The 14,353-nt window shown below is 42.9% G+C and overlaps 1 protein-coding gene across 2 annotated transcripts in view; it reads right to left on the bottom strand.

Moving 5' to 3' along the window:
* The window catches only part of fibcd1b (fibrinogen C domain containing 1b), a 95,419-nt gene that overhangs the window by 66,839 nt on the left and 14,227 nt on the right, over positions 1-14,353 (bottom strand). The window contains exon 2 of one of the 2 annotated variants that reach the window (XM_076758335.1): positions 1,321-1,404. The exons of the other annotated variant lie outside the window; for it this stretch is intronic. Within the exon in view, the coding sequence (XP_076614450.1) occupies positions 1,321-1,404 (84 nt within the window). The remainder of the gene's footprint in view (positions 1-1,320; positions 1,405-14,353) is intronic. 2 annotated transcript variants of the gene reach the window in all.

Below are 14,353 nucleotides of genomic sequence, written 5' to 3'. Positions count from 1 at the left end.
TTCACCTGCAGCTTGAATAACACTTTCACATCTGTATTCAATGCAGAGCTTCTTCCCAGATTCTGCCACGCAATCAAGCTCCTATCCCTGGTGCAGCCATGATCACTGGGCTCAGTTCAAAGAATCTGCAAGGCCTAATCCGTCTAATTCTTGTGTGTTTGGGTACTTGAGCTGAGGTTGTGCCATCGCTGCTGCTCGGTGGCAAAATGTGATGTGTAATATGCAATAATCCTTCACACTGCCATCACCAAAGCAGTGAGAAAGCGGATTGTGATGAAAATCGTGATACCTAATCCCCTCCGCAGGTGAGCAAGTCACTTTTCATAGTGTTCCGCTGTTTTTGCTGGAAAGAAGGGGGTGGAATGTTTACACAAGAGGACACAGCGTATGTATATGAAGCAACAACAGGGCACTGCTTTATATCAGTTCGCGTCTTTTCCATTCACCCACTTCTCTCCTGTTTCATGTTTGCCAGAATTTACAGCAATTTACAATATACAGTTTGACAGTTATTTCAGGAAAATCGAATTCAAACTACGTCTGAATCAGAAGCCGATCGATGCTTTGATGGCGAGTTACCCATGAATCCTTGAAACCGTTATGAGAACTGAACAAAGCAACAACTCCTTTCCACGTGGTGGGGTGGGAATGAACTGAGCTAGTTTTTTTTTCCTTCCCACTTGGAATCACTGAACTCTGGATTCTTGATATTATGTTTTTTTGTTTTTTTTTTTAATAGTGCAGTACAATATCTCATTTAAAGCTTAACTGTGTGTCCTTCTCCGTAGTATTCATGCATATTGGGCTCCCAAGCCTATCTTCTGTGTATCTCTGGTCTATAACAACTTTAAAATCTAACTTAGCTAGTCCCACCCACTACACGATAATCAATTAGTCATTGGCAAAAAATTCCAGGAATTCACTTGTTCCAGCTTCTCAAATATCAGGTTTGCCGGTTCTCTCAGTCTCCTGTGATATTAAATTGAGTGTCTTTTGGTTTTGGACTGTTTGTCAGACCAAATAAGCTATTTTTAATGTGAGGAAAAAGACATTTTTCCAATTCTGAAAATAACTGTTAGTTGCAACCCCACTCTGATTCAAGTGGTGGGTTACAAACGGTGAACAGTTAGCACATTTCAAAAAACTGCTCAAATTATTTTTGGTCTAACAGCATGCCACGTCAATTACAACAAAGCCCCTAATGCTGCTATCACTAATTATGCAATTCTGATACAACCCATGAAACAAAGGCATGTGGTGTGTGCGTGCATGGATTTGCGCGTGTGTGTATGCAGTACGTCGTGGTGACGGGGGCCTTACCTTGGCCGGCGTTTCCCTGGCAGTTTCTGAGTCTGACCAGCGATGTTTGAGCTGGGAGGAGCTGGGCACACACTCACAGAACGTCTGCATGGGACAAACAGACAGGGCCACCAGTGTTGGCGTTTGTTCAAGTCACATGTGCAATCAAGCATGCAGGCACATGCGCACAAACACACATGCATGCATGCATACACAAACACGCACAGAGAGACAAAGGTTTTGGATCTGTGCTTGAACAACTGAAAAATCAAAGCAGCGGGCGCAGCGTATTTTTTAAGGTAGACCCTCAAATCTGTGATAAAATTACTGTTTAGAGATAAATGATGCTGAGGCTGATAAACTACAACCACCTACACACATAACTGCACACTGACATAGACGGATCTGAACGGACATCTGTACATCTCAAAGGTATCACTGAACTCAATAGTTTATGACAGGCTCAATACGTCTTCCCAGGAACTACAGGACCCTCAGTACACTGAGTTTCCTCCTACTCCAGACGAAAAGAATAAAAAAGAGCATTTCATTGAATACGAGTGGGTACAGCATGTGTATAGAAGCAAGCACTCACATATGAAGGTGAATGTGAGTGCTTGTAGGCCTATACAATATCTGAACTCCACTCCACTGTATGTGCCTTTTTTGTGCTTCTGTGTGAACTTGTCTGGCAGTGGATCTCGCTGCTGCACAGATAAAAGCAGAGTCATTATGAAAGTGGGGGGGCTTTCTAACTGTTCCAGGAGAGCACGTCGTTCCGTGACCTTAAACACCGCTGCTCCCACTGTGGGGCTGTTCAATTAGCCTGGGACAACAACACCAGCACAAATGCGCGCACAGACACACATGTGGGCACACATGCACTGCCTGCTTAAGAACAGATGCGGCAAACATTAGCAATAACTGTATCAGACTATGTTCTCTCTCCGAGTGTGGGGTCATACTGTGAGCCTGTGTGTATGTGAGGCTAAATTACACTTGTTATGAGACTGCATGTTTTAATATCACCGGCAGCAGTGCAAAAGTCATTTTAAAGCTGCGTTATTCAATTTCTAACCACTAGGGGGTAGAACACACCAAACAGGCTCACTTTGGTGCAGACTAACATTGGATGTCTGACATTTTAGGAAACAACTGCCTACTTTCAAATTCAATAGACGTAGAGCAACTTTATTTAGAGTCGTGTTTATGTCTTCCTGACGTAATCTAGGCTCAATGATCACTCCTTTTACCTCTGTTTTGGGCTCTGACAATGCTTGAGATAAATATTAGCTGGTAATAGCTCAGCTTTCTTCAGCCACTTTTGTGTGGCTGCCATTTGGTGCCGGCAGGTAATTTAATTTGGCTTTATCTGAGCTTTTTTGTATGTGGAAACAGCTGCCTACGGGGGGTTAATGAGAGCAGATCAGACGCAACCACACAGTACCTGCGTGGGCCTTAACAAAAAAATAAAGTTTAGAGGCTTAAAAGCTCCTTGGAGCTGCAGAGTTGGGTGATAATTCCTTTGATTTCACTAGATTTTGAGCGACCCCTTTCACACAGCAGTCATTGGATTCAGTGTTAGTATCATATTATTGCAGGTTTTAAAGTATTTGTGTGCGCGTGCACGCATGCAGCCGTGCAGCAGCGACTGTTTTTGTTTTGTCAGATATCAGTGGGTGTGAATCGCTGTGTATGCAGCTCACACAGTTACCGTTATGATGGCTGACCAATAGTTCACCCCTTTGCTCCAAGCATTCTCCTCCAATGTGTAAGACAGCAAGGGGGGGGGGGGGGGAGGGGGAGGGGGGAGGCGGCTAGGGAGAAAAAGTTAAGGCGGGGGGAGAAAGAGATGGAGGGAGATTTGGGAGAGGTGTGCTGAATTCTAATGAGCAGCCTTAGGGTCAGCGATAGAAATCTATGTCTGTTCTGCCTAAAACATTGCAGCTGTCTGCGCTTGCAGCACACAGAGGAGCTACACAGCAACCATTACTAAATAAACACAGGCTCCACAGTGATGCGGCTAAACAAACTAACAAGTCAACTACACAGCAAGTACAAGTAAACCGGAATGAATTTGTATGTAGAAAACCTGTTAATAAAAATAGGTGCGTGACTTTTTTTTTTTTCTTTTTTTTTTTTTTGCTGTTGCACGAGTTCAAAGGTGCCAAAACAGATACGGACACAAAGGCAGGCAGGCTAAAAGATAGAAAACATGGAAACACACGCACACATATGAACGCACGGAACAAAGGTTGTGTGCTGCAGCTGCAACCAGCTTAGATCTCTGACACAGTCTTCCCATTACACAGAGCAGCACGTATCAGAGCTTTAGTTTGTTCATCCCCCTGCCTGCTAATGCTCACATTGGGGTTCTTTGCTGCCTGTGCACACAAACACACACGCACACACACACACACACACGTACACACAGTGACATGCCAATATCTGTGGGGCTTCTTGTTGGCAGTGCTCCCGGTGCGGGCATGACTGCTTGGCAGTGTTTGTCTAGTCCTAATCTGACTCCACAAGCTCCACCAGCGGAGAGGATTTACACTTAATAGAATATTTGGGCTTTTTATTGGTTGGACCTTACACGCAGAATCCTATCTGATGAGCCACGTCTTAGAAGACAGGAAGGGCTCAGACTTATCCTGGGTGTGACTGGATGCGTACGTGCGCTCTTTTTGAATGAGTGCACCTATGTGTTTGTGCATATGAGGACGTAAATCTTCGAGGCAAGACTCCCAGCACTATCTTAGAATACTTGGATTGTTCGAATGTGTTGTTCTTGGACTGTATTTGCTCTCTTTGCTGAGTATCTTTGCGTGTTTGTGGGTGCGTGTGTGCAGGGGTGTGTGCATGTGTGAGACAGGGACTTTAGCAAGGTGTGTTAAAACCTACTGCTCACTAAGCTGATGGAGTGGAAGAGGCTTTGCATATATTCACTTGTGGGCTTACTGATCATTTAACAGGACTTGCAGACTGCTAAATGAGGGGACTAAGACTGACAGAATGATGAGAAAAGGAGTGAAACAGGGGAAGCAGGAAGCAGAATAAAAAGCAAAAGGACACTGTGTCACCACTGTGAAGGAAATTACACAGCTCATCTGTGTTACATATGAGAGATTATGTTGTTAAGTGTGTGTCATGTGTAGACATCCCCGTGCTTTCTCAAAGCCACCAGGAGAGAGAAGGGGTAACAGCAAATGAATGAATGAATGAGTGGATGAATTGCAGCATCCTGACAGAATAAATGTGGAGGATTTCCCGCCTGCCATTAGAAATTAAGAAGCCATTCAGATAAATGATGAATGAACATCTTTAAATTCAGAAGTCACTGGAGGCTTTGTCTCACCCAGATATTCCACTGAGATTACTCAACACAGACATGTTGATGATTTATGATCTCTATCCATGAGGCTTTGTATTAGTAAAAAAAAAAATACCCAACACATCTCCTTTGAAATGCACTAATAATCGAGGACTGCAGAACAAACACAGATGAAGCTTTTGGAAGTGAGTGTAATGTACATCTTTGTCGAATTTGACAATAAAAAAACTTTTTTGCAGGAATCCTCTTTGGTACATTTTTCACATACTAATGAACTACTGCATAATTGCCTAATAAATCCTAAACCAATGATGCATTTGCACTAAAAAGTCAGGTCCTACTTGTGAGTGGAGTCAAGCAAATGTGCTACTACTAAAATAGTCACTGGTATGAACTGACTGTATTTAATCAGGAAGCAATAATAAGTTACTGGTTACGTGTCGTTTAGGAAGTGATATCAATCTTTAATACGGAGATTCATAGATATTTACAAACTAGATCTAGAAAGTCATTAGATACTCCACGTTCTCCAATAATTTGTCCTTATCTACAGTGTATTTCTTAGTTACTGAGTTACTACTACATCACCTGACTGTGACGGCACAACAAAACATTACACTAGAGGAGCACCTCCAGGAGGCCCTGCATAGTTTGAAGCGTAGGGTCACCAATGCAAACAAGCTGCGCCAAAGAGCAGATGGACGGTATCTTACAGCACTAATATTCCAGGTTTAGCCCCAAATCTCATTTCCTCATGATCACAATATTTCCCTAACCCTTACCAAAAAGGCAAAAGAACAAATGAGTGTAATTTGCAATGTTGTTTTCTGCATCAAAGTCAAGAAACTGGCCTTTAGGACCGCACAGTTTGGATAAATAATATCATAACCTTGACAACCTCCTTCATAAACCTAAATAGAAATATAAAAAAAATAGCAAACAGAAAATTGTTGCATAGCCTGCTGAATGTGATGAGAGAGGTGTTTACTTTGCCAGCATTTCTATTCCGTTCTGCAGACCACAGAGATTTGAGTTTGGATATTTTAGAGGACGCTGTCACTGTGGATGTGATGGGCAGTATGGCAGCTTTTGCAGACTTCAAAGGGACTATTCCCTCCACAGCTGATGGCTGATGACAGTGCTGGACACTTTTTTTGGATTACTTGGCCACTGGCACATAAATAATGGTTATACAGGGTACCAGGAGGGACACTGCTGCGATTTGGTAATACTAATGTGTGCATCAGGTAATTTGAGACATCCTATAATGGCAGATTCATCTATGGTCTATTATCTATGCCTTCTGTCAAATTATATTTCCTTTCCAGTTGCTTTTTGGCCAAACAGCATGAATAACCAGGTAAGAGGGTATTTTTGAGGATGTTTTGTCAGTTTCTACATTCGGAGGGTATCTTCTCCTTTGTTGATTGGTTGCATCCGCTCAGAGATTAGCGATTTCGGAGGTGTAAACAAAATATTCTTTCAACACACCTTATCAAGACTGCCCTCTGGCCACAAAGAACAAACACACACACATCCAAACATGGCACGATTAGAGCAGGCAGTTAAGTGGCCTCCACTGGAGCAATGCACGGCTGTGTTTATGTTAAATTGTTTAAAATACAAGTAGACATATACAGGAAGTGGCACTGTTTTGGAAAGGTTCATTTTCATCTCCATTTTGATTTATTTTCCTAAATCGTGTTTTATTTTATTGTGCAGTCAAGGGAATATCAATCAAACTAGTATTTGTTTATTCATTTTACGAATGGTTTTTATCTGTTTTTGCCAATGAGCTCTTCATTTGTATTATAACCTCAGGTCCATTATATGGCTCAAGGGAAAGTGGATTTTGTTACCCTCTCTTTTTTAGCTGATCTGCATATGAATATGAATGTCTTCAGTGTGTAGGTGTGTCCTCAAGTGCAACACTGAACTGTGTAAATCTCTCAAAACACAATCAGCTGCATCAGCTAAAACAGGTGCATGCAAACACAGAGAGAAATGCGCTTCACCTTCAAAATAAGACAGCATGCAGAGAAAGAGGGAGGAGAGGCCTGCGGGAGACCAGGGAGATGAGTTCAATCCTAAGAGACAAATCACCCGCTCTACCCTCCACTGCTTGTCCTTGGCGCTCACACTGCAATCGGCCACACACGGGGGCCGAGTCTGTCACCCACCGTCCCTGAGGCGCGTGCACACACCGGAATGCAGAAACATATCACCGCAGCCGCTATTATAAAGCACACAATCGCGGTGAGGTCAGAATGGCTGCTTCTGTGAGCGTGAAGTGAAACGGCAAGACTGAAAGAGGGCTTTCAATTTCGCATGGGTGTTACGGCATATATAGTTACTGCTCTTCCCTCAGGACACAGGATGATCGGGGACTGCTCTCGCTTGTGCCCCCTTATCTGCTAATGTTCATTCATTACAGCCTAAACATGGCAGGGCTCCAAACATGTACAATAGTTGTTCAAAAAAGCTCAACCACCCAACCGTCTACTACATCTTGTGGTAATTACAACAACTTATTTTCATTTTCTAATTGCCTTTTCCCCAGCCACTGCTCCTGCCATCCTCACCATTTGAAGACAGAGGATCCCTGTTTGAGTTTCCCGTCCTAAGGATTTTTCTTATTCCTCCCATTTTTTGTGTTTTTCCCAGTCAGAAATTGTTGCTGTTGTGGCCATTCACATGCTGAATATGACACTGGGCTATACAAATAAACTTGACTTGTCTTGACTTGAGATTAAACTTTCATGTGCAAGACTCAGGCCGAGTAAGGAGGGTTTGAGTAAGAGTGTAGAAACTGCCGAAAGACTCAGATGCATCAACACACACACACACACACACACACACACACACACACACACACACACACACATACATACATATCAGGCGAAAATGTATTCTAATGGGAGTTTAGAAATGCAAAAACAGCACTTCTGTGACAGTAAAAACATTCTTATTGCACTGCGAGGGTCCTTAAGAACCGAATGGCCACCTTGCTGATGCTGCTTCAACACACACAAGCACAAAGATATCTTTGTTAAATGCACACACTCATTCCTGCATGAAATAGAAAGGAGGTAATTATGATGCGATTTTCTTTACCTTTGTCAGGAATAATCAAAATGATTCTCATGAAGGAAGGCTCGCATTTTAACTTCACAGTCTCTTTCTGCCTGCTTCCCAGTCACCACTTCAATTCCTCCTTCTGAAATTGCAGGCCACTTACAGTCCTGATTGCAGTTGCAAGCACAGTTAAGTGCAACAGCACAATCACGCACGCATAAGATCCACACAGACCCTGACACACAATTGCAGTCACAAAACTTACACACACACACACACACACACACACACACACACACACAGAAATGCCATTAAAAGACAAGATGGATCTCCGCCCCACAGCCTTGCTATTTTAATAGCAGTGCGATAAGAAGGCAGATACTTCCTTTAACAGGCAGAAATGAAGAGTCGCCTCTCCTTAATGTATACATTTGCATACATCACTATGTGCAAAGCATACAGCACTCATAAATAATACATGCATGTTATGGATACTGGTGTCTACACTTCATGGAACAGCTAGCTTGCAGAATGACTTATGGCTGTGGCTCAAGTGGCACATCAGGGTGGCGTTTTGTGTGTGTGTGTGTGTGTGTGTCTGTCTGTCTGTCTGTCTGTCTGTCTGTCTGTGTCTATGTCTGTGACTGTGTTTGTGTGCAGGGGATACCCTACATCTTGTCAGTTTGACCTTGGCAAAGAGATCAGATTTTGATGCTGATGGTGCAAGACAAATGTGGTGTTTGCTCCTTTACTCACACTGTTTATGGCTGTGTGTGTGTGTGTGTGTGTGTGTGTGTGTGTGTGTGTGCGTGCGCGCGTGCAGTGCTTCATTTATGTGAAACATGCAAGTATTTGCATCAGTGTGAGTGTGTGCACGTGCATTGTACTGCGTGACTAAAGGTTGTGTTGGTTGAGTGCTATTGGGTGGTAAGTGCTGCGTGTTCACTCGTCCCCCTGAGGGGAGGTCGTGCTGCAGTGGATATTGGTCTTCTAAGGTCATGGATTTTTATATGAACTCAACTTTCCTATCATACACCAAAGTTGTGGTATCACAAACAAACAAAACAGTTCCCCTGACCTATGAAGTGTAATATCTCACCTCTCTAAGCTTTCTATTCTGAGAAATGAAGCTTGAAATAAAAAGATGAAATAAAGTATTACAATAATACATTTTTACTTCGTCCCTACACACACTCTGACTGGGTTCTGATCATGAAAGTCAATGGGAAGCCATTTTTCCATCAGTAAAGCTGACTTCTTATCATTGTGAAGTGACTGTAACTGCATTGTTTCTGACTGGACTCGAGCTAGCGGTTACAAAGGTAACCCGCGTGCCAGCAGTGTAGTGGTACTACTGGTAGTGGCACCACTCCTAAATACAAAAGCAATTTTCTCAAAAGGGCCTTCACTACAATGGAAGCATTCTAAATTTCTGTGCAAAATAACCCTTCAGAAGCAATGGTCAATGAGTGCAGTACATACGGCAGAATGAGGGGACGCGTGCATCGTGAAGGGGCCTCTTGATGCAGAGTGTGGGGGTTTGATCACTGACTTTTCAAGAGGCGGAATCGGCAACACGGAAATGTTTATGAAATTGTGCAACTTGTTGGAAATGAGATACTTTCGGTGTCATTGTGAGAAAATGTTTAGTTTGGAAATAATGAAAAGAAAAGGCAGGTGAATATAAAAGACTGCGCCTCTTACTAACTGCCAGATAATGCGTTTACATAGTGCAGTCACGCCATAGCAGCTGGTCAAAACAAAAAGGATAAGGGATTATGCATGAGACACTTCTACCTACTAAGTAAGTAAACAAAAGATAGCTGCAAGCACTTATGCATTACTTTCCATTTCATTAGGAAAGCAAATACAAAGCTTTCATGGAAACCATTTATGTCAGAAAGTGTGTGAATTAAGACACACACACTAAGATGCATGTTGGTGAGGAATGTATTTTAAAGTCTTTTCGACTATAATCAATCTGGCCCTCATATCTGAAGAAACTCACCTGAGGGTATCACAAACTAAGCCACATCCAATTAATGTACCTGCCAAATCTCATGTCATGCTGACCTGTGGTTCATGAGATGATTCCCTCCCTGTCCTTTTTATGCAGTTGCTCAGAAACTGGTGGTGAATTTAATGAGTTCTGAATTCAGCTTGTTCAGAAACGAGATTCACATCTTGCTTAATGCAACATTGTAATCCGGTGTAGTTACATTAACCAGAAAGTATGCAGCAATTCAATACTTCATATGGCAAAAATCCTCAAATTTCTTTAGACTGGGAGATATAATGGAGAACATTTTGAAAAGTTCAATTGCACAATTGTACAATTTATGAAGGCAGAGTCAATGGGGTCCAAATTGTAGTCTGGTATAAAGCGCCATATGCTATTGTCTGAATAAGAAAAGAACTGTGACAGCTATAAGCTGGTGAAATACAAAAGAGGTGTAGGAGAGAGATGTAAAACGGAGGTAGACTTTATTCTGAAAAGCTAAGATCTTAAGTCAACAGTCTGAATCCTCAGATTCAGGAGCTGGCAAATATGAGAGCAGAAGCAGTGGCTTGCTCTCTGGCTGTTTATAAAAGGAACTGCCACAACTGTCAATTTTTTCCACAAATGCAGTAAGGCAATGTCAAAGAAAGTGTAATCCAAATGAACACTGTGAAGAAGGCAAGGACTAAATCAAAATAGACCGAGTGCATAAATAGACCAGCAGAGTGTGGTTAGCCAGTGCTAACGTCAGTCACGGTCTGGAACAGGCAAGCTATGCGCTATGTATACCCGACCGCGTGATCCCATGATTCTCTCGTGATCTCATAAACCGACCTGAGACGAGGGAGATAAACCTGTTACTAAAAAGTAAGGTAGTTGTTCAGTTGCAACGACGGTTCTGGAGCAGCGTTAATTATGATGTTGGAGGATCAACACCAGCAATAAACGGCAATAAATCACACCGTCACCATGATGTAAAATTACAAATACCTGCAACTGTGGAATCAAGATTTGTTGGATTCGTGTGTTTATACAGTTGAGTAAAGTTGCAAATGGGAAATCAATACGCTATCAAACTTTTCAGAGTCATTTTGACTAATCAGCTAAATTTCCCAAAACACACGCTAATCCCTTCACGATGCCAATTCTACACGAGTCGCACAACAACAGCCAGTGATGTCGGTAAACATGTTTATATGGTCGGCCCATTCTGGAAATGTGGAAACTTTAAAAGGAATACACACAAGAACTTAATTAATGCGGTCCTCTGCTGACAATTCCTCTGGAGTTACGAGATTAAACCACTTCATTAGTGTCTGGAGAGACAACAGACGAGAGATGAGAAAGGCAGAGCTTGGGGAGGGAGGACCGGGGAGACAGAGAAAGAGTCAGAGCTGGCTTTGTTAGTGTTCGAAAGAGACACTTTCAAGGCAGTAATTATGACGCAGGAAAGAATGTAATTATTTTCCCAGAATGCCAGAGGGCCTCAAGTGTCTCCTAATAGTGATGGGTGACAATCTAATAGACCATAGATGTAAGTAGTGTATGGGGCTTAATTGGTGTTTAAGCATAAGTAGCTTGTCTGAACATATCCAGGCTCTCTCCTAACACATCAGCAGGGCCTCCACCCTGTGATCCTGCCTGGCATGATGTGACAAATTTGATCAGGGAAAAACAGTGTCACTGTGCATCTCACACAGTCTGACAGCTTGCAGTAATAAGCCTGAGGTATCCTGAGTGTTTTAAAAACTGGTTAAGCTGTCACGTTTCACACTTCCCCAGGGATCTTCAGACTGGTTCAAACCAAATCCGCAGTTAGAAGCGGAGACGCAATCTGAATAGAGATTGCCACGGCTGACTTGGGGATGTTTTGTTGCAGGCGGCGCCATGTGTCTACCGTCTGACGATATGTAGAAAGTAAGAAGCTGTTGTTAAAATCACAGCTGTTTTACTTCCTATAACTTTTCAGAATTAATTAACAGTGATTTTGAAGGATGATTTTGCCATTTCTGCTTTACAGGATGCTAAACAGCAACAACAGAGAGGTATCTTACTCCAAATGACTTTCCTCACATGGGCCAAAGTGACAGAATAAATGATCCACTATAATGGATAAACCACTTTGCACCTTGTTGCTGCTTTTCCCAGGGTACTAGTGTGAACACGGCTTTATGGGAAATGAAGCATTCTCTGTATAACTCCTGCGGGAGAGCTGCAGTGATGAGTTAAAACGTCTGGACTCCTAATGGAGGGCTTGGTCGGGAGAACAAACCACAAAAGTTTTTCATTTTTTTTTCCCCTGAGCCTGTGTCAGCTCACATTTGCGCACTCTCCTCACATAGTCATTTCCTTTCCTCGCTACTCAGCCAAAAAGTCGATTCAAGAAGCTTAGTATTCTGATTGAAATCATAAATCCATTTTATTCATTTCCAGATTTTCATTTTGTAAGATCTATTATTGAAGAACAGGCTATTGAGAGCTCAGTATGCACAGTGTGCAGTGACATTTAGAGCAAGTCACTGCAACAAAGTGACGTAGCGTCACATCTCGGAGAACATCTGCTCGGAGTGCAGGTTGTGTGGCCGCGCCTCGAGTGACAGAAGCGATAAGCAAGATGAACTTCATTCTAATAAATAAGGGGTTACGTCCGCCACCGCTCCCAATACTCTGATCAGCGTTTGACCTGTGACCCAGCTCACAGCCAACTTCTAATTGTGACAAGGCACATATGGCAGATAATTATTCTGAATAATCTGTTGCCATGGTGACAGCCGACCCCGACGGCCACCGATGCGCCATCTTCGCGTCCGGCTCCGCGGTTGCAGGCAGTTTTGCCTCTTTGCCCTCTGAAAGTGCTGGGGATTAGAGATGTACATTATCACTTTAATCTCCTCTTTAACCCCTTCAATCAGCCTTGCAGCCCCCGCAGAGGGAGGCCCAAAGCCACTCTGCTGAGCTGCATATGGCCACGGGCAGACGTATGTTTCACCGCTCGTGTGTCTCATGAAAGCCTATAAACACAAGATTTTGTTCTCTCAGTGGTGCTGTCCTAGCTCAGTAATCCACTTCAATCCTCATCTCCATCAGCCCCCTTCGGTGTTTCTAAGTGTATGCCCATGATATAAATACACCAAGCTACTATTGAGCTCTTACTTACTCTTGCTCCCCCCTCTGACAGTCATCTTCTCCAAAATGGATAAACAAGCCTTTCACTCTCGAGATGCATTCAATAGAAAGTAAATTTTACTGGTTGGCATCCCTCAAGAGCCGTGTGAGCATGAAATATAAAATTGCTCTGAGTCATAATTGAGTGGCAACGGCAAGATAATTTGTTTTGAGTTTTAAAAAAATGCCTCAAAGTGACTCAAATCAGTAACAACAGTCAAAGAGCCAGTACAAAACGCATTAGGTACAAATTATCACTTTAATATGGTAATCGCTTTGTTTAGAAAAGAGCAGAGATTTTTAAAAAAGATCCCTAATTTTAACAGAGATACTCATGAATCAGCTGAGTCAAAGTTTGAAGTGCTGCGTGACACAACCGTGGCGCTAGAACGTTCGCATGCAGAACACGCAGCAGTCGGTTTTATGTCTCAACAACGTCTCACAGAAGTTTGTGAAATAGATTTCGAACGAATGTATTTTAATTGGAAGTATTTTGCGAGCCTGCACCACGTCCAACATCGATCTCATTCAAGGTCAAGTTAGAAAAATAAATATGCAACTTCCTGTTACACTTTCAACATAAAGTTTGCGGAGCTTCGGATTAGGCACCAAAGCTACTTGGTGAGATTTAGAAAAGTGTTTGTTTATTTGCTTCACGCGGGAATCGAACTCTGGTCTTTGCAGCTCTTTGTACTCTGTTCATCCATATTTGTTTGATAATCGAAAAAATGAAACATTCATGTCCATGTGCGCAAATCTATTGATTAAATTTGATGAACTGTCCTTCAGGTTAGTTTACTGATGGCGTCTGGCGGGAATCTCTGCCACCACCATCGAGGTGACCTCTGACCTATCCCCCTCTGGGCTGACAGCGGCTGTCATGCCCCACACACTGGAAAAAGCACAGCACACAGCAAACACACCGCAGTCATCTAAAATACGAAATACCTTATCATCATTTTCTCAGCCTGGCCGGCTGATGACAGACAGCGCGTTGACCCTGAGGTGAACGACGTCAGCCTACCAAAACAAAGGTCAGCAGAGCCAGACCCCTCCTCTTTGCTCGCTCCTCCCACTCACCTCCCAACGTCCTTCCTCTCCGCCATCCACTCCCCTCGACCACCCTTCGCCGCAGCGCTAAAGACTTTCCCTCTTCATCTTCAACACATTTGCAATCAATTAATGTGAGCCGAGGGGCTGCAGAAATACTGTGAGTCTGATTGATTTCTTATGTTAGCACATTATAGACGCCTGTGAGAAGCCTGCCAGATTCCATTCCCCGAGCGAGAGCGGCTTAGAGAGAGCGAGCGCAAGTTTAACATGTGGGGAGGATTAAAGAAAGACACTTAAAAGAAAGACACTGCATATGAACCAAAACAAAGCTGAAGAGCAATTTTCAAGATTTGTCGGTGATTATGTGACAATTGCTGTTTCTGTCTTCTCACAAATTCAGTGATGGAAAAAAAACTGAGGCTAACTGA

The sequence above is a fragment of the Chaetodon auriga genome, chromosome 19, assembly GCF_051107435.1.
Source record: "Chaetodon auriga isolate fChaAug3 chromosome 19, fChaAug3.hap1, whole genome shotgun sequence".
Taxonomy (NCBI): Eukaryota; Metazoa; Chordata; class Actinopteri; order Chaetodontiformes; family Chaetodontidae; genus Chaetodon; species Chaetodon auriga.
The sequence above is the reverse complement of the archived record's forward strand: the minus strand, read 5'-3'. Positions and strand labels throughout refer to the sequence as shown.